Raw genomic sequence first — 22075 nt, forward strand, 5'->3', positions numbered from 1 at the left:
TGCAGCTCCCCCTGTATAATTACATCAAGACTTTTCTGGTATAATTATACAGGGGGAGCAGCCTGTGGTGTCCTGGCAGGACACCACAGGCTGCTCCCCCTGTTTATTTATACCAGGACACTACAGGCAGCTCCCCCTGTATAATTACACCAAGACTGTTCTGGTATAATTATACAGGGGGAGCAGCCTGTGGTGTCCTGGCAGGACACCACAGGCTGCTCCCCCTGTATAATTATACCAGGACCCCACAGGCAGATCCCCCACCCCCATTATAACACCCAATACATAGTACTGTAACTTGCTTTTAGGCCCGGGTCCGTGCTCCACTGCTGCGGCTCCCGTCTCTCTGCCCTGCCTTGCTTCCCCACGCTGCGGCTCCATCCACCGAGTAGCAGTCCTTCGTCCACCGCGGCCTGCCCCTTCCCCCCTAGAGGCACGAGTGGTTGGCCAGGAATCTGGCCAAGAATGTCAATGTAACAGGTGGCCGGCCCGGGACTGTACTGGGCTATTCTCCGTAGTGAAATCACATTGCGTAGCGTGTATAGTGCTGTGCGATGCGATGTGATGTCCATATTAAATGCATAGGCGTGCTTATACAATGAAATAACCCATGGGATCGCATGGCACCAAATGCGATGCGATGCAATATTTCATTTTACAAGCACCCATGCGATGAGATGTCATGGGTGCTTACTGTGAGATCTGATGCAATGAGATGTGATCTGTGCATAGTATTACATGTGATGGGTGCTTACAATTGTAAGCACCTATGGCATTGTTTTGCCTCACCCCCAGTATCAACGCCACCCCGAAGCGTGGCGAGCGCACCGAGCCCCGCGAGGGGCGGCGGAACGCGTCCTCTGACCTTTTTATACCCATACTATCCACATCGGCGTGGAGTTGATTTTATATAGTGTGGCGAGCACAGCGAGCCACCGAGCCCTGGAAACCAGTGTGCCGCTCTCAGACTCACCTTCAGCCGGCACAATTTCACATGGCAGCGCCACATCGAGTCCTTTATAGAAAGGCGCATCACGTGGCCATTTGCGCAATTCTACGCCACCGGAAGCAGATCATGTGCTTGGAAAAAAGCGATAGCCTCCTCCTCCGTCTGCGGCAGCGAGAATACGCTCATAGATCCAGCCATCTCGGTAATCGCAATCAAATAGTAAAGAATCTCCAAAAATCACCACCAGCTCTGATGTATGCTTCTTCTCATGACAGAATATCACCTCAGAGTGTTTTCTGAGAGGATCTGACAGGGGGTGGGAATGCCAAAAATCACTGCCAGCTCTGAGATTCTGTGAATCTGGATAATATCTATTGTTCTAAAAATAAATTGTTCATTGATTTGTGAAACTGTGGATATCGGTATCTCACTGTATACTAGTTGGATAAAGATCTCTAACACCTGAAAAGAAGAAATAAGATACTTACCTAAACGGGTTTATACTTACCCTTGGGAAGCATTACAAGCCTTGGGTGCTTGGGCAAAATCATTTGATTGTCGCCGACCGTCGAATGATTTAGAAGGTACTCTCACTGGTATCTTAGCTTTGCGTGATCCCTGTACGGGAAGAGGGCGGGCAGCTGACATCCGGTGACGTCAGATGTCTGCCCCCGGCGGCAGCGTCACTGCCTAATTTCAATGGGAGCGCCCAGCATTTTCATGGGAACACCCATTAAACGCTGCACGTTCCCACTGGTCCAGCCTGTGGCCGCCACCCGCACTGGTGTGTGCGAATGGGATAGCGAACTAGCAGTTCACCGCACCTGCTCGCACCCAGCCTGTGCACATGCGCAGAAATGTGCATAAGGAAAACATCTCTCTTCCGTGTGAACCTGCGGGGGGAGCGTGTAAACCAGAATAAGGCCCATATTCTGTGTGACTATTCGTTGATTATCAAAACTTTACTGATGTTGCAACAGGTGACTCACCTGATACTATTACTAGTGCTACTAGAAATGTGATACTTCCTTGTTTGATATAAAACTTTGCTTTGCATCAAGCTCTGTGTCTCCACTGGCATCCTTCATTGTGTTAGAATTCATATTTATGTGCCTTAAGTCAGCACAGAAAGAATACTGCCCCCCCCCCCCCCCATTTCTACTATTTTGGTGCGTGCAACAGCAGTCACCTTCAGTGGTAGCACATCTCCCACTGCCTTAAGACCCTACACACATGGTGATGTGTGTGAGCATTCTGAGCAATGATAGGTCACTCTGATTGCTCAGCACACATTGCTGCTCAGCGCACACACGCGAAGTGTCAGAGCTGTGTGCTGAGCGAGCTGTCGGCGCCAGTGTTCTCCGGTTAGGTCAGCGATGTAGGCAATTTTTCTTTGTGACATAGCCAAACTTAGCAAAATCGCTTAGACAGTGGCAAAAAATCGCTATGTGTGTAGGGGCCTTAAGTCATGGTTCTGTATGTATGCTGAATTGCAAAATCATAGCCCCCTCCTCCCATAATACAGTGTCTTTTTTATGGTGCTGTATAGTGGGGGGTAGAGCTATGCAGAAATATAGGAATGCCAGTCCTGTATAGAGTGTCTTGTAAAATTTATAGACATATTTGACTATTCTCCTGGAATAGTGCCTCCCACAAGGAATCCTTTCTGTGAACAGCTACCCACTATTTAAGTGTTTGGCTGTTTCTCCCCCCTCTAAGTATCCTGGTTCTTGATTCCTGGGGGCACCTCCAACATTAAGTAACTATCGTACACTATCGATATTTAAATAGGTTACGTTGGTTTTTATAAAATATCTTGCTCTATGTTTGTTTTTGTCCTGTGCATGATACAATTCCCCTTTGCTACCTATTCTCCTGGAATGGTCAGGAGGCTTTTAAATCTGACGTGGTGCTCCCAGCCACCTAAGAAGAGTAATCAAGTCTCCGGGAGCTGGCCAAATCCGTCCGGCATGACTACTTTGCTGAGTGTGGTAATTCTTGTCACCATAGCCCCACTCCTGCTTTACAAAGCCAGTAATTTCAGCATTGTTTAGCAGGGGGTGTGTGTCCACATTGTAGCACCCCTTGCATGCCACCAGTACCATGTGACTGTACCTACTGTGCCAATCCGGCAGTCCCATCCTGGAGTGAAAATCCAAATACAACAAATTTAGAATACTTATAGCAGTTGCAGACAATGGGTGTGGTATGGGGCTCTGACAGTGGGGATCCCGACAGTCAGTATCCCAATGTCGAAATCCTGCATGCCGGTGCTCTGACAGGGGGGTGAGCACAAAGAAGCCCCTTGCGTGCTCGCTGCGCTCGCCGTGCTGCGGGCCTAGTGGCTCCCTACGCTCGCCACAGGTTCTATTCTTCCTCAAGGGGGAATAGCCTCTGTGAGTCTGCACCTCTCCTCAGTCCATGACAGCTGATCGCCGGGACACTTGCGTGTTGTTATTTTGCGAAGACCTGGACTACTTCAGGAAAGAAGAGGACCAGATCTTCGCCACAGGAGACATGTAAGTAGAATTTCCTTCCACAGGTCCCTATGGATTACTTCGGACCCGGACGCCGACACGGACGTGGCCACATGGACCCGGACGCCGACATGGACCCGGACCAGGACACCAGACCAAGACCTAGGAACCTACCTACGGGCTCAAGATAGGTAATTATCAGTATGTATGGGCTTTGTATGTATTAAAGTTTTATTTTTCTTGTGTGTCCCTGTGTTTATTTGACTATTTTTACAACTGTGGAACTACAAGTGCCAGCAGGCCCTACAGGCCTACGGGCCAGCAGGAACTACACGTGCCATGCTGGGACTTGTGGTTCTCCAAGTTCCAGCTTGCTGGGACACATAGTTCCACAGTATTAAACAATAGTTTATTCTATTTTTTTACACTCAATCAGCCCGGTGACCAACGCACAGGGTCACCGGGGACAGCACCAGGCTTTAGCCTGGTCAGGTAAGTCCAGGAGGGGGGGTACCCCTTTATTGGGGGGGGTCCCCACTCCCCCAGAGCCCCTGGCCAGGCTGACTGGTCAGTAGGGTTAATGTTTTGGCCGCGGGACCTTATCTAATAAGTCCCCCCCCAGCTGTGGCATTACTCTGCTGGCTGGTTTGGCTTGGGGATGGTTCTTAAAATACGGGGGACCCCCTAGTCATTGTGTCCCCCGTATTTTGGGAACCAGCCCCGGACCTGGAGACTGGGGCTGTTTTAAAAAAATCAGGGGGACCCCTATTTGCCGGGTTCCCTGATTTTTTATTACCAGCCCCGGCTCTTTCAGCCTGGTGCTGGTTACGGCTGAGGGGGGGACACCACGCAGCTTTATTTATTTATTTATTTTTCTATTTTCTTACACTGAAGCCTGCACGGATCTGACTGATCCGTGCAGGCTAAAGCCAAATACGACAGGAAAATAAAGTGTATTTTCCTGCTGTATTTGGCCCGCGATTCGTTGGATGTTTTACACTAATTAGCGGGCGTAAATCAGAAACCACCATTCTTTTGAATGGGGATTTCTGTCGAATTCTGTCGTATTCTATCGATACAATAAAATACAAATACGAATGTCCCATCAATACGAATATGATAATTTTCATATGAAAATACGATTTTTTCCCATGAATTTTTGTTGGTAAATTTCCCCCAATATGTCAAGGCCATAGGAATTTATATTTGTTTTGGCATTATCTGAATCCTCAGCATCCCTCTGTGTTGTAATGCATTTCTGGAATGGGAGGGGTTGTGTTGTGAAAAATTAAATACAATTACAAACAATAAATTATGTGTTTTGTAATTATGTTAAATGTGTATTTTTTTTCGGGTTTTTTTTTTTTTCACTAAATGTGAATTTACAGTTCCACTACATATTCATAATATGGCGGGTTACTGATGTTAAGAAGTAAAAGGGTTTGTGGCCTACTTTTACAGTATGGCCCAGCAATAGTACACGTTAAATATATTTTAATAGTAAATCCTTGAAAATATACAAACATGTTTTGTAAGCACCTTAACCGGGTTTTTTAAAAGGAAGACATTCAACCGCTGACTAAGGGCGGGTGTACTAAGGGAAAAATGCGGTAAAACTGCAGTGTTTTTGCTGCCTAGGGCTTCTTATCGCCGGCCGCCGCAACCGACCCCCGCCGCAGATGTACTAAAACTGTTTTGGGGGGTTTTACCGCATTTTCACAAGTGCTAAGACCCGGCCACCATGTTTTTGCCGCCCAGGGATCGCCACCTTTGGGGGGCAGTACCCTATAGAAGCCTATGTGCTTCTTATCGTCGGCCGCTGCAACCTGCCGCCATAACCGACCCCTGCCTCAGATGCCAACCCCCCTCCCTTTGGCATACCTTCCTCCAAGAGAAGGTAAACTCCTCCTCGCCCTAGCAACGCAACCAGAGGTCCTTCTGGCTGCACAGGGGAGGAGGAGGCTCCGGGGACAGCATGCTTCTGCTTCCTGGCATGGGGGGAGTGCATAGAGTCCAGGGAGGTCACCTGTTAATACATATGTGATCAACATCGGTGCGATGGGCAGCGAGGGGTGAAATGTATTTAATACACCCCTCCCTAAATACCCCTCAGTATGGTGTGACAGAGTTTGACTTTGCACTCGTAAGCCAGTATTCAATGCTCTGGGTTCAGTGTCGGGTTCAGGGGGGGGGGGCACCGGGCACGTGCCCCCCCTGTTATTTTATTTTGTAGCTGAGGACCAGGACTTTCCAACGAGCCCAGCCTCGTGTCTCTAGCCCCCCGGGAACCAGAGATATCGCCTGGCAAAGCTGTAACGTTTTTTCCCCATAGGATAATATGGGACCCGTCAATTCCGACCACCTCCGGTTCTGACGGCTGCCAGTTCCCCCCCTGGCATCACAGAAGCTTGGGGTTGATTTCAATCAATTCCAAATCGCTGGGCCTTCAATGTGATACCAGGCTGGTCCATATCGGTCAATCGGTTCCAGAGATATTACGTGTAAACTATTTTTTTTATTTTTGAAATGTAATTTCATGGCTGTTCATGTTCTTTGAGGGCAGATTACTCTGGAACCAAACGTTCCAGTTTCACTGGACCAAAATCATTCAAAGCCCACTGAAAAGTTCTTCAATATGATACTTGTCTCATGTAAATGGATTAGTTGGTTCTGAAGATATAGCCGGTTAAATAAGATAACTGGTTAAAGGGGGGGAGGGGTGGTTTTCTCTCCCCCTCACACCAGAAAATGCAGGGACTAGGCTGGTGTAAAAGGGGCCAACCTGGGAATGCATTTTCTGGTGTGAAAGGGGTATTATTTCAAATAGCTGGGACCTGCAGTGCTCTGAATACAGCCAGGCTCTGCCACTGTCAGTGGCTATCACTTCTGCCTGGCGGCTGTCCCCCATTTACAGCGAGCATGTATTCCCTCTTGGCAATGAGCATGTAATCCCACATGGCAATGAGCATGGAACCTCTGGCAATGAGCATGGAACCCTTGGCAATGAGCATGTAGATAAGCAGCACTTATGTAGCATAATTTTTAATAGGCATTATGGTGTTTGACATAATACATAATGGACATAACGTGTAATGGACATTATGGTGTAAATGTTTAATGCGCGCCTTTGGTGGACAATGTTCCTGTTTATGAAACGTATTGTGAATTTTGGCTTAATCTGTGTGGCATTATGTGAATTCTGGCTCAATCCGTGTGGCATTATGTGAATTTTGGCTCAATCCGTGTGGCATTATGTGAATTTTGTCACAATCCGTGTGGCATTATGTGAATTTTGGCTCAATACGTGTGGCATTATGTGAATTTTGTCTCAATCTGTGTGGCATTATGTGAATTTTGGCTCAATCCGTGTGGCATTATGTGAATTTTGACACAATCCATAGGGCATTATGTTTATTTTGGCTCAATCCATTTGGCATTATGTGAATTTTGGCTCAATCCATTTGGCATCATGTGTAAGGGGCAAATATAATGGGGTCTAGTATTTTGTTGCATAATGTGTAGAAGTTGTATATGGTGTTGTCCACTACACTCAAGGACACGCCCCCTGTTGAGTGGCCACACCCCATTTTCCGGAGCGTGCTTTCGCCGCGTGCACAACTACATCCTTCACTTTTGTCACCATGGTGGGCCTGCGAACTTTAAATGCCAGGGCCTATTTTTAATCCCATTCCCACCCTCTCTCTGCTGCTCTCTTAGCATGTACACTGGCAGAGGCGTAGCTAGGGCGGAGCCGGCGGAGCACCAGCTCCGGGCGCAGACATGTCATCTGGCGCCGGAGCTCTGCCACCAGCACCCTGCCCAGCACCCAGCCCTGCGAGACAACTTCATCGCTCCTCACATACAGCCGACATCATCACCATTCCCCGGCTTCCAAAGTCCGGAGCCATGCAGAGAAGTCTGATGCCGGGTGACGTCATCAGTGGGAGCGCGCTGGGCAGCCGGACGGAGCAGCGCTGAGCTCCGGTGAAGAAAACGCCATAGCCATCATCTGTGAGACCCCGCAGCACAGCATAGTGCCAGTGGCACAGAGGGACCGATCCAGCAGCGGGGGACCTGTTTGCCATTGTGCGCTTTGCACAAACTTTCTCAGGTACCCATCAGGGGGCGTGCACTACAGGGAGTCGGGACGCCAGCTCCCTGTAACACGACCCCCTTGCTCACAGAGACAGCATTGACTTTTAATAACCTTTACTTGTTCACATTCAGCCCCTTCCCCATATGTGTAATTCTTTGCACAAAATAAAAAATTCACATTTAATTCACATTGCAATGTCTGTTCATCAACATAATCCCCAATAGAAGCCCCTTAGCAATTTTAGATCCTGATTCAGCATATAGTGCTGCATCACACTGACATTCAGGAGTGTGCATTACTTCAACTATTCCACCTATAGGCAGCGCCAACATCTCGTCCAATTCCCCAGCCCTGCTCGCCCGCTCCCTGCTGTGCCCGGCATCAGTCTGCACTGCGGACAGTTAAAACCCGGCGAGCGCTCTCACTGCGCATGCGCCGGTTTGGGACGCCGGAGGCAGGTATGCGGCGCCATGATGTCACAACATCATCGTCATGGCGCCGCATCCCTGCTTCCGGCGTCCCAAACCGGCGCATGCGCGATGTGAGAGCACTCGCCGGGTTTTAACTTTCCCACTGACTGATGCCGGGCACAGCGGGCATCAACATCATGGCGCTGCATCCCTGGCACCGGAGACCCTATCCAGGTGTCAAGGCATGAGCGCTGTGGGGTCCTATTATTAATATTATTATTATACAGGGGAGCAGCCGTATTATTATACTGGGGGAGCAATCTGTGGAGTCCTTTTACTATTATTATTATACAGGGGGAGCAGCCTGTGGTGCCCTTTTATTATGCAGGGGAGCAGCCTGTGGTGTCCTTTTATTATACAGGGGGAGCAGCCTGTGGGGTCCTGTTATTATTATTAATGAGCAAGGTCAGTCCTCTTAGCAACAAGCAAGGTCAGTCCCCCTTGGCAATGAGCAAGGACAGTCCCCCTTTTCGTCGCGCAGGGGGGGGGGGGGGGCGCGAAACATGCCCTTGCTCCGGGCACCGTGGAACCAAGCTACACCACTGTACACTGGCACCACTAACACCGCCCCTCCCCCACCTAAACCATCTTTTATTATGGTGCCCCCCTGTAATTTTATCCTGGATCCGCCCCTGTCTGGGTTCACCGCTTTTTTCGGCGAATCGGGCTGTTTTTAGGCTCTGCAGTGAATCTGTTCACTGCAAATCTGATTCACCCTATTCAACGATCACTGTTTGCCAAAAGCGAACAGTGAATGCCAGCCAGTTCTCCGTGTCATGCTCGCTGCAGTTCGCTGGTGTATTTTAATGGAGTATATTCAATGCTAGGATGGAGAACTGCTTTCACCGTGATTTTTGCCGTGTTTCACAGTTTTGCATTCAACATCTTTTTAAGGTGAACTGGAATGTGTTCTTTTAAAATAAAGAAAAAAGATTATGGAACAGCGCTGTGCTGAATAATATATTCAAATTTATTAAAAATTTAACAATATTGGCCAGTATTCAATGCCTCAGATTCGCCATATTTTACAGCGAATCTGGCAATTCAATGGGGTAATGGCGAATTTTCTCTTATAAAAAAATTCGCCCTATTCAATGGAGACAATTCGGTGGAAATTAACAGCGAATATCTGTCGATTCGCCGTGTGTGATTCGCTGCAATTTGCCATGATTTTTGCCATGTTTCACCGTTTTGTATTTGTCATCTTTTTTAGGTGAACTGGAATGTGATCTTTTAAAATTATGTTTTCTTTTTTTCTTTTTTTTGGGTGTAAAAAAATCTGTTATTTAATTTTTTGAAGTCTTTCTATTTTTTTTTTAACGGGACAAGTATCACATAAATATATTTGTAATTTTTTTTTTTTTTAACATATCATACTCGGGGGGGGGGGGGGGTGCGCTGCTGGTCACATTACATATGCTGTGCTGCTGATTCAAGTACATATTGCAGGGGGGCCCCGCTGATCTCACATAAGGGTTCCAGGGACCCCTTCCCGCTGGTGGGTGGCATGCAGCAGGGTCTGGCAGGAGGTCCCTGCAGTGTACGTGAGATCAGTGGTGGGGTCCCTGCAGTGGATGGGAACTAGTAGTTCTCATCCATTGCAGGGACCCCACTGCTGATCTCACATACACCGCAGGGACCTCCTGCCAGACCCTGCTGCATGCCACCCACCAGCGGACAGGGGGTCCCTGCAGCCCTTCTGTCAGATCAACGGCGCCCCCCGCACTTTCAGTAAAGTGCGGACCTCTGCGGAGGGGAAAGGGGGGGCACCTGGAGGAAGATGCCGCTCAGGAGCCCCGGCACCTCTCCGCCGGGGTCCGACACCCCCGACACGCAGCCCGCTCTGCTCCCCGACCCCAGAAGGGCAACAGGTGGGACACTGACCTGCCTCTGCCTCAGCAGCTGACAGTAGGGAGAGACGGCTCCAGCAGCAGCAGCAGCAATAGCAGACTTCCAGCAGCCCCAACGCGGTGATAGCAGATGTCAGTGCCGGGGCTGCTGGAGCCGGAGGTTTGCTACTGATACTGCTTCTACTGATACTACTGCTGTACTCAGACTGTGCGGGTGCTCCCGGTGGCATTAGTCAGATCCCCCACCGGGACTATGCTCCATCCCCTGTAGTGGCAGTGTAGCCACAGAAGCAGGGGTGAGAGCAAGGAACGCAATTCGTCATGGGGGTAATTTTCGCCATCAGGGGCTCAGGGGCGGAGAGCGTTGAATACAGCGGATGGACGGCTGCCGACGAATCTCCCGGAAGGGAGAATCACGGCGAAAGTGCAGCAAGTCCTACACAGGTTTCGCTGCCGCCCACGACCCCTGGCCATTGAATACTGCACATTGTGGCCAACAATGGACAAACAAGACTTGCAACATATACTAAAATTAGTTTATCCCCATCTCTGGAACAGGTTAGTAATCATGCATGCAAGGACTGAGATTTTTCCTGTTAAGGCAGTCAATTAGTAAGGTTAGTAAAACCAATTTTAGTCCTCACTCAATGTGCACATTAAAGTGGTTCTTTATACTTAAATGGTTTTCAGTGTTATAGCGGTGGTGGGGCTTGGCTTGCAGGTACCTCTGATTTCCTCCGACCACTGGTACAGTCCTACCATGCGGTCATATCCGAGAATGTATCGTGGGTAGTGTCCAATAGTAGCCAGGTGTATCCCCTTGTCCTCTACGCGTTTCTCCGCCTTAAATATTTCTCTGCGGCTTTCACAGGAGGTGTATACCACCGCTATAACACTGGAAACCATTTAAGTATAAAGAACCACTTTAATGTGCACATTGAGTGAGGACTAATATTGGTTTTACTAACCTTACTAATTGACTGCCTTAACAGGAAAAATCTCAGTCCTTGCATGCATGATTACTAACCAGTTCCAGAGATGGGGATAAACTAATTTTAGTATATGTTGTAAGTCTTGTTTGTCCATTGTTAGCCACAATATTGTTCAATTTTTTATACATTTGAATATATTATTCAGGGTCTTTCTATTTGGATTCATGTACTTGCAGCACATGAATATATATTTAAATTGTAACAGTTTTTATAAGATGACATCATCAGGGGGCGGGGAGACGCTCATTAATATTTAATGCGCTGGGTCCCGCTCATTTCATATGCACAAGCAGGACCAGCGCAGCGCTCCCAGCACCTCCCTGTCTTCCCAGTCTCCTTGTGGAGGCAGCTTCTGCTTCCTGTGTCCCCCTGCCAGCCCTCCTTCTCCCCCCAGCTGCTGTGTGCAGCATGCCGCGCAGGCAGGGAGGCTTCCATCTCCCTGCCTTCCCCCCGGCTCCCGGCGACAGTCGCCGGGGGTTACAAATTCGCTGTCAGGGGCAGCAAGCCCCTGACGCATTGAATAGGGGGAGAGCTCTAGCTCCAAAACAAAAAGGAGTCGTTTAGACTAGAGATAATCTTAGCAGGAACATATGTGTTATTTAATATTAATACACATACTATAGGATACACATACTTAGGAGGTATCCTATTACCCTCGTAAAACATTAGGACTTTCCCGATTAGCAGTTTTCCAGATGTTTTCTATTTGGATTACCTGATAAAAAATACCCACTTAAACCTTGTGTTTTTAGCGAGCCGGAGCCCTGTTTTGTCACTGAAAACTGGGCTGCTTCTGGGGATTATGCTACTCCTGCCTGAGGCACTTGAAACAAATCCCAAATAAACCACAGTTCATGCCGGCTAAGTAGATAGCCCCGGGCGAGCCTATTACCTGCAATCAGTGGGTAATAGGATATCGGCCTTAAGGTGCATACAGAAAACAGCTTGAAAACAGAAACAGTACGATAAAACTCACATATGACTACAAGACTCTTTTATTCACATTAACCCAAAATAAGACATTCCCATTACAAATAATGGCACATGCAACAAATACCATACTAGCTTGTGTCAGCATTAAAAGTACACAAAGAACAATGTTATACAGGTCTTATTCAAACACTGCACCATAATTAATAAACAACAAAATATGTTTTAAGAACTATTAGGCATAACAAGCTGACTGGGGCCCCCTGTCCCACACTCTGGCCTACTGCAGGCCCAGCCTTGACCCCCCTGTCTCACACCCTGGCCTACTGCTCAGCCGTGGCTCCCAACAAAGGCCCCCGGACACATTGGAAGTGATCAGGCCCACAGGCATCAGCCGCTGACCCCCATCACCAGCAGATGCGGGAGCCCTCTACTCTGTGGTGGTGCCCCCCACCCACCCAGGGAGGAGGTATGATAAGACTATCTGGGGCAGCAGCATGGAATTCCGCCCAGGGAGGGCCCAACTCCAGCCCCAGGCCTCACTGTCTCACCCCAGACCTCAGTGACTCTCTCTCACCCACGGCCCTCCACCACCATCACCACCACCACAAATGGCTGCCTAGGATCCATGCACTCAGCCATATGTAACCCTGTGTCCCCTGTGTGATAACTGTACTGTCTCTGCTATCTCTGCTATAACTGCGATGTCTTGCTCATACTTTTACCTACCTAGCTGCTGCAGCGACCAGTGGCACCGCTGATAGCTGCCAGGCGCTGTGCAGCACGGTGGGTATGTGTTCCCTGTGTGATAACTATACTGTTTCTGCTTATACTGTTACCTACCTGGCTAATGCAGCGACCAGTGGCGCCGCTGATGGCTGCCTAGGCAGTGTGCTGCTTGGCGGGTGTGTGTTTCCTGGCTGTGTAATGTCTCAATTTAATGTATGTAATGCCTCGACCCCACCCCCTTCATCCCTGCTGATGCTGCACTGTAAATCCACAAGAAATTCCTAGTGTGCGCAAGCACACATGGCCAATAAAGTTGATTCTGATTCTGACTTACCAGGACACCTGGGGGCATCTGAGCCATGCACATAACTCTGCTCCACCAACTCATGAGGAATAAGTACCCGGAGCAGCTCCCACGCTCTTGCCCTGCATTTTAGGTCAGAGAAGCACTTCTTGCAAGTGTCCTTTGTTCAGCGAATCGGGCCCTCTGCCTTAACAGCTTTCCCCACTTTCCCCTAAATGATGGACTTGTGCATTGCATTGGTGCTTGCAGGCTTGGGGCAAAAAGCAACTGGTGGTGCTTTATAACCTCACTCAAATGTATACTTTGCACCTTGTTCTTCTCTTGTCTCTGGGGACCACATCATCACCGTCATCAGAGCTAATATTGCCCTGGACAGGAGTCATTCCTTCACCTCACTCTCTCCCTGCTACTCCTGACTACCAGACATCCTTCACTCCCAACACAAAACATAGAACAAATAAAGACCAACAAACATAAATTGCCACTCCCGCCAGTACTCAAGTACACACAAACAAACACACACATTGTCAGTGCTAAATAGAAAAACACTACAGACATAAAATATAGACAAACTGAAAAAACACAAAACGACAAAATACACAAGACAACTTCCACACTCCAGTCAAAAGTCGCTATCTCAGAATACCAAATACACCTAACTCGCCCTACAGTATATCACCCTCTCTCCAAACTCCTTAAACTACACCCTGTGGCATATTCCTTTTGTGAGTGAGTTTATACTATTTTTGAGCCCTGCAGAACTCGTGGCATCCTGAACCAATCAAAGACACCAAGAAGGCAGATCCTACATGATCACTGTGGACTTGGGTTCAAAGTTTAGATGCAAGCGGGAAACTTTAGATGAAACCTGGAAAATGTAGAGATTCAACATAAACACAAGAGAGAAATCACGATCTCATACACCATTAAAAACACTATAGTATTCATGAAATCACAATTACGAGTAAATTCCTGCGATTTGAAAAACAAATCTCTTTCCCGACAATGCCTCTTGAGCAAACTCAGATCAATCGCAATTCTTAGTAAATTGACCCCTTAGTGTAATGGGCCTTAAAGAGGTGATATGAAAGTATCGCACATCCAGAGTTGCCGCAGTTCACCGCATGTGACAGGCATCTGGCCCAGAAATTAGTACTTGCCACCCCACCCTCCTCCCAGCACCACTTTCAGTGTATGCAACTTTGGGAAATAAAGAATCATATACAAACCAGTTATATCTTCACCTGTGGCTGCATGATTATAGGACATAGGCAAAGCTCAGTGATGTAGTCACATAATGTGCAGCTCTCATACAGACAAGTATCTAATATGAGTTTGTTCCGTACATGCAATGCAGGTGCCATTGTGTCCGACTTGTGTGCATCTACATTGTGGTTTGCTTTTTTTCAGTTTATTGACATTAAATATGCCAACATTTCTATTAAAATGTTAATATTATAATATTATAAAAATGTTTTTGGCACATTGTATGATAAGCTTCAATTAAAAAAAGTTTAAAAAAATTGCTAATTTATATTATGTCATAATTTGTGATTTGTTTGTTAAGATGAACGAAGAAATCAGACATATGGAGCTATTAGAGAAATTGCTAATGATCCAGCACCGGAGTACATGGCTGAGCTGATTACCATTCCATCGACAGAAAGTGTAAGTTATGAATTCTGACGAAATAAAGCACAGAATACAGTCTGGCATGTCACCTGTGGACCCTTAACAAAGATGAAGAACTCATGCAGCAACAAGGCACATCCATTACGAAAAATGCTGGAGAGTACAGGGAGCAGGACATGGGTACAGGGTACATCCTTCTATGTTAGATAGGGAGAAATGTATGGAACTGGTGGTGGTGACGTGTGTGTGTGCGTGTGTGTGTGGGGGGGGGTCGTAGATGCTGTGGATCATGGGAGGGTGAAGTTAAGAGATGTGAGGGGAAAAAGCTGTGTGAGAGCGGTACTGGGGTGTGTGTTGGGGGGGGGGGTGCCGTGGATAGGGGGAGGGGGGATTTTAGAGATGTGGGGGGAGAGAAAGCTTTGAGAGGGAGAAACAGGTGTGTGTGTGTGTGTGTGTGTGTGTTGGGGGGGGGGGTTTGGGGTGCAGTGGGTTAAGAGAGGGAGAGGGGTGGAAAAAAGAGGGAAGTGAGTAAAAGTAGTGGTGTGTATTGATGGCCATCAGTATGATCGATTGTTACCATCGATGACAATAGGGCAAATGGTCATCGTTGATAGTGGATGACCATTGATGGATTTACCTATTGATGGTCATCCCTTCTCTTTAACTGATGGCCTGTGGAGCAATTAAATCTTGGGCGGGGCTTCACGGGTGTCAGGGCGGAGCTATGCTCCATATCTTGGCACCCTGGGGATTATAGAAAAAAGTATTCAGTTATGCTGTGTCATCGATGGTGGGAAACCACCTGGTTTTTCCTCATCGATGGCAAAACTATTCTACATAGGGCATGAACCATTTATGTATATGTACTGTCAATGAACGATGACCATTACTAGAGTGATGGATATTCAGCTGGTGGGAAGGGGGTGGGGGAGCAGTCCAAGGAAACAAGCCATTCACGCAGCTTGTAATGGGCAGGTCTGAATACATGGGCAGAAGGACTCCTGAGGCCAAAACCCTAAACTGCCGGCATCGCAAACTGTAGCTCTTATCAGAAGATCTGTCCTTTGCGATGCTTATTGCATATGTTAACACATATGTGATTAGTATCAATGCTATGTGTTATGGGATGTACTGCAAATGGTTAGTACATCCTGCATAAAAACAGAGAATACATTTTGTGTATAATCAGGAGTGTTCAACATGCGACCCTCCAGGTGCTGTAAAACTACACCTCCCAGCACAATGTGACAGGGTACTGTGTAGTGCTACAACAGCTGGAGAGCTATTCAATTAAAGTGACAATTCTTTGAATAGTCCAAAAATCTGGTCATGGTCAAAAACCTGTGCATCAGTGAATTACTTGCCGATCCATGTGTTTCGGTGAAAATTGTGGCCGCTTTGGACTGTTTTTTAGTAATTTTTGGGGATGCAGTTTCTAAATACTAAAAACTGTTCAAAATCAGACAGTTGAATAGTAAAGTCCATTTGTTTGTGTTTGGCTAGCCGCAAAACAAACCTGACTTAACTTAATACCCCCCTATATGAAAATGATTAGAATAGTGGACCTAAGGTCATAGAGACAGAGAAGGTCATTTTGGTTGATTCTGTCCCCTGCAAATTCGCAATGGGAACCGATGGTGAAGGCCTGCACATATTTGCTTCAGAGACTTGCACAGTCTCTGTTGCCCTCATACCAGGTGTGTGTGTGTGGGGGGGGATGGAAGAGGCCTGCTGGTTTCCTGGGTGTACCAACCAAAATGCTGGGTGCACCCAGGAAACCGCTGGACATTCCTATGTGAATGCGGGTGGGCACCTGACTTTTGGTGGCAGGTGGCTGAGGTAACTAGAAGTCAGCTGCAGCTCAGAGCTAGCCCATAGGTAAAAACTGGCACTGAATAATCCTGATTCAGAAGTGAACCCAATAATGAATGCAGATGCAGTGGAGCGATGTAGTCCTGATGCACATGTGACAAACCCATAATGTGCTTGTGCATGGCTGTATTAACCCATGGCCGGGCTTTCCACTTTCAGTATTCACATGGTCATACATACCCAGCTGACCTCTTTTCTCAAAGCGCAATAGTTTTTTTCCTCTTTCTTTACTCCTCTGAAATAGCGCTACTGCACTCATGGTCTCATACCTCAGCAGACAACGAATGCGCCTTGATACAGTGCAGAGTGAAATAAATATATTCAACCATTGGTAACCCCAGGGTGCAGGAAATAGTGCCTCAGCTAAATAAATGATAAAGGGCCGCTGGTCACTGAATAACCCTGGTTGGGTTTATTAGCTGCAGTAAATTACCACCCCTTAGACCTTTGTTTCTGCCCAAAAAATTTGTTTAGTGATCATGCCCCCCCAAAACTTCCTGTTTAGTGGTCATGTCCCCAAAAGTATTTGTCACTGTGGAATAAATGTATAACTCTCCAGCCCCCCTTCTTCATTGGAATGTTGATGTATTCATGAGCTCATATACACCCTTGTATCCCTGAGGTTACATTGCCCCTTGTGATACATCCGCCTATGGTGAAACTTTGTAAAAAGGATCTGTTGTGTTTCCGAAATCCTGAAAACATTAATATAGTTATTCACAAGCTGAGGTCTATATATTCCCAGAGCAGAGTGTCTATGAAGTCACATGGGGTCAGTTGCAGTTCCAAATGGTTCAACCCAGGGCGTGCAGTTCTGATATGTGTAAAGGATGTAATGGGAGATGACTGCGAATTATTTACAAACAATCAATATATGGCAACATTTCTGTCCATTTCTCTTAAGGGTTATATAGTGGTTCCCAAACTGTGTGCCGTGGCACCCTAGGGGGACTCTGGACACTTGCAGGGGTGCCCTGGGTTGGTGGTCCAGGACCAATTCAAATTATTTATGGTCACTGTAATAGGCAATACCAGTGGTTGTGGCTTTTAATCATAACGTGGACAAACAGAAGTGAATCCGGCCTCACCACATAACTGACCCTAAGGATGACATATAAACATAATTTACTTGATTTAATATTTTTTTCTAAATTTCTTAATAAAAAAACTAGGTCTGCTGTGATGAAAATTCTGATACTACAGGACTCCATGATTCAAAATAAGTTTTTGTAACCACTCACTTAACAACATATGGCATGCATCCAGCAAGCATTACATTACACAAACGTCACCACAATTACAAGAAATCCTGCCAATTGCACACAATCCTGTCAACGTGTTGCACAGATTTCTGCTCAACCGCTACCAATATATTACACACCCCTCTCCTTCAGAAATGGCTGGATGAATGTGGCACAAAAAGTACCCAAATTCCTGCCCATATATTGCACAGAAATCCCACCAACCATTTAGGCAATATGGTGTTCACTTATTCTACCTTTTGCTGACCACACATTTTTGCTGAGACCCCTTCTATTATCATCTGCCTCTCAGTTGTCAAAGTCTTGGCAAAAATACTCCTAGAATTTCTTGTACACCCCTAAATGTCCGCAGAACCTAACTGAGGTCATGCAGCTCATGTACAAAAGTGGTCACAAATATAGGGGGTTATTCTGGTTAATTTGCTCCCCTGTGTGTTCGCACGGGGGAGCGATGTTTTGCATCTGCGCATGTACAGACGCAGGGTTCGTGCAGCCACGGCGAACAGGGTGGGGAGGGGCATGGGTCGGTGGGCCGGGCCACTTACATATGGGAACGCCCAGCCTTCATGGGCATTCCCATGAGAATGCCCAGCGCCCCGATTGCGCAAGTGCTGGGGGCGGCCAGCTGACATCACCAGATGCCAGCTGCCCGGCCACTTCAGAGTCACTTTTATATGCGTGCACCTTCACCATCATTCGATGGCTGCCGACCATCAAATGATGTGGGTGGATCCCACTAGGCGGCGAATGGATGTTACTGTGTAACATCCATTCGTAGGCCCTGTGAGGGAATCGCCCTTGTGATTGGGTGGCGGCCAGGCCACTATTCGCAAGGCGGGGTTTGGTGAACTCGCAAGGCTGCGAATTTGCAGCCTTGCGAATCAACCAGAATAACCCCCATAGGGTGAAATTGAATAGGATGAGAGATTCCGAAAGTGATAGAATGATAGAATGTAAGGATGGGGCTTCAGGGTTTGTTGGGGGCTGACCTATACCCCATGCACCTTGGGGGGGGGGGGGGGGAACACACCGGTTCTACTGAAACCATCTGGTTCTTCCACATCCATGGCAAAAGTATTCAACATTAGTCCATAAACCATCAATGATTTCAAATCATCGATGGTCGATGGCCATCCCTACCTAGCAGAACGATGCAGATAAACTGATAAGCAGCTGAGGGAAAGACTACAGCAAGCAGGTTGCCTGAGACCTGCAGAGTCCCACTGAAATGTGAGCTGTGCTTGCTTTTTGGAGGGGAAGTATCATCCTGACATTACAGTACATTGGTAAAGTGAAACCATTTTTTTATGTCCATAAGCATCCATGGTTGTGGAACAGATTATGGGGGATATGCATCAATATTTGGACAGAGATGAAGTACTAACCAATCTGCTCCTAAATTACAATTATTTATTTATTACTAGTTATTTATATAGCGCACATATATTCCGCAGAGTTGTACAGAGAATATTTGAACATTCACGCCAGTCCCTGCCCCAGTGGAGCTTACAATCTATGGAGGTCATTCTGGTTGACTTGCAAAGCTGAAAAATTCACAGTTTTGCAATCCAACTAAACTCCGCCCGTGTGAACGCCCCCCCCCCCCCCCCCCCCCCGCTGGACGGCAAATGTTCCCGCAGGCATGCAAATGGATGTTTTGCATAAAGGGAAATATTAAGATTTGTTGATAAACGGGGTTCTATGTTTTAGAAAAATGAAAGGAGCTGATTAGTTGGAAATGTATCTCTCCTGACTTTATCTTTCTCCGAGCCTTGATTCATATGCCTCATAGTGTGCGCTACCTTTCCATACATATCACTGCAGCAAATTTCTATCAAACTGCTAGTTGTGTATGTGTGAACACTTTATGGACAGAAACATGCACAGGACGGCATGTGACAAGGATCACCAGCATTCACATCATTTCCAATGTCTTCACCAGATTTCATTCCTTAAAGGGACATTTTAAGAGTGCCAGCAGAATGCATTTGATGTTATGTTTATGTAAATATCCAGTTATTGTGTATATGGATATATTATATAGTATATAGTGATAGTTACCAATGACTGTGACAATGCATTCAATTTATTGTGAACTTAATATACTATATATGTAAAAGTAAATCTAATTTAATTCATTACAACCAGCCTTCTGTCCCATTGCAATTCTCACCTGGGTCATTTTACATTTAATATTTTATTCCTGTGCATGCTAGTCTGTTTCTGTATTTACTATGCCTGGATGAAGAACCCTTGCCTCTCTGCTGGGATGTAATCTGAGTTAAAAGTTGCCACCTATCAGAAAATAAAAAGGGCATAAGGTTGATTTTTCAGAGAGTTAATTCCAACTTGTACCCACTCCACACCATCCATAACATCACCTTAAGTGAGGTATCACACCAGTCTATGTATATTGGACTTTGTTTAAACAACAGTGACTGGACTAAATTATTAACATAAATTTAGATTTTTTTGTGTTTTTATTTATTTTATATTTTATACTTCTTACTGTCACAGCCTAGCTTCAGCTTCCGGAAGCTCTGGGCTTTCACTGGACCTGGCTTCCTGATGAGCATTGCATACCTGGATCCTGGGAACATTGAATCTGACCTTCAGTGTGGTTCTATTGCTGGATTCAAGGTAAACAAGAGACTTGTGTACCAATAGCAACTGGAGATTAATTTACAGTTGTATAGAGATCTACACAAAAAGAGTTTGATTAAAGATGACATGATGCCAATAGCAACCAATAAGAATCTATCTATTATATACTAGAGTGGTTCCCAACCTGGGTTACGTGTACCCCTGGGGCCACGCTGCAGAATGGTTGGGGGTACTTAAAAATAATATTATTAATGGTGAAAGAAGTGGAAGATGTCTACCGATGGTGGAAGAGGTTTCCTGTTGCCATGGAGGTGAACCACGTTGTGTCACTTCCAGTTCCGTCTGCACCTTTGTCAGCGTCTCCTTGTGCTTTTGCCCAGCCAGCAATACACTGGGAGCTACCCGCATTGCCCTCAGACATCAGTGATCATCTCCACCACCCTGACATGGAGGAAGCATAGTCATTAATCCTAAAGGCATTAGCTGGAACCCTGGAGACTGTACAACTCCAGCGTCAGACATAGAGGGACCGGATTCCTGACTGCACACTACTCCTCTACTACTCCTTAATATAAGAACACGTATAAGGACACACATACCGCTCACTTCAACTACACATGTAAATACAAAGGATTTTTCAAATTTAGAGGAGGGGTACGGGAGAGAAAAAATGTTTGGAACCGCTGTTCTAGTGAGTGCAAAATAAATAAGAATTAAAATCTGATTGGTTGCAATCCGCAATATTCCATCTGCAACAAAACTCCCACCTGAGTAAATTTAACCCCTGCAGTTGTATAACAATGTTTATTTGGATTATTTTGCATGTGGGTAAAATATAAACGGTACTTATATGTTAGTTGGGAGCCCACTAAAGTTAGTATACTCATACCCCCACTATCCATGTCGGCATGGAGTTGATTTTATATAGTGTGGCGAGCGCAGCGAGCCACCGAGCCCAAAGTGTGGCGAGCGTAGCTAGCCCTGCGAGGGGACTCGTAAAACTAAGCAAATAGCTTAGTGGGCGCCCAACTAACATATAAGTACCATATAAACGCTATGGGGGGTATTCAATGTCAGGGGTACGGCTGTCGAGCAAGCTCGACAGCCGTGCCCCTGTCCCGTTCTCGCTTTGCTCGACTTGAGCTCAGCGGTCGGGATGCAATGTCCCGGCTGCCGAGCGGCAAGAAAGTTGCATGGCCGCGAGCTGAGGACGGAAATAGACGAGCTCTGGCCGGGATCTCGACTATTTCCGGCTTTTCTCGTTCTGCCAAGAACCCCTGTTCAATGCTGTCTGGAAAGACAGCATTGAATAGGGCCCCGCAGCCATCTCCCCCGTCGGGAGATGGCTGCGTGAGCACGACACACATTGAATACCCCCCTATGTTTTGTTTTAGAATTTAATCCTAAACTTTGTCAGTGTGAGAGTTTATTTATAAAAATTAGAAATGGCTATTCTTAATGGCTTTTTAAAATAATTTTATATCAGGGGCACACAAAAAGAACAGCAATGATTGGGAGCAGCCAACCAAATCAAGCGTACGCCCTTTAATTAATAATGGAAAGAAATCTATTGGTGCTAAATGTCATAGTAGCTAAACTACTTAACTATATGAACAACTTATAGTAAACTAGAAAACAATGGCTGTAGCCCCTAGGCTGGTGCTCTAACCACACATTGCGGGGCAGCACATATAAACACACATGTGATGTTATATGTAATATATGTGCTTGCTGCCTAACCGGGTGATTAGCATCTACAGCTGTGTGTATCACTAACCTACCGGCTGCCATAGACCCACCCCCCCCCACACACACACACACACACACACACTACCAACTCACAGGAGGCTGGCATAGAGAAGCAGAGTGCTGTTGTTTGTTCTTCGGCAGCTGGCAAGTCAGTAATAA

General features: G+C 46.6%; 1 protein-coding gene across 1 annotated transcript in view; it reads left to right on the forward strand.

Moving 5' to 3' along the window:
* The window catches only part of SLC11A1 (solute carrier family 11 member 1), a 90077-nt gene that overhangs the window by 27246 nt on the left and 40756 nt on the right, over positions 1–22075 (forward strand). The window contains exons 2-3 of the mRNA XM_083153706.1: positions 14365–14465; positions 20081–20203. Coding sequence (XP_083009832.1) covers positions 14365–14465; positions 20081–20203 — 224 coding nt within the window. The remainder of the gene's footprint in view (positions 1–14364; positions 14466–20080; positions 20204–22075) is intronic.

The sequence above is a fragment of the Crinia signifera genome, chromosome 7 (genome assembly GCF_055691185.1).
Source record: "Crinia signifera chromosome 7, ASM5569118v1, whole genome shotgun sequence".
NCBI classification, from domain to species: domain Eukaryota; kingdom Metazoa; phylum Chordata; class Amphibia; order Anura; family Myobatrachidae; genus Crinia; species Crinia signifera.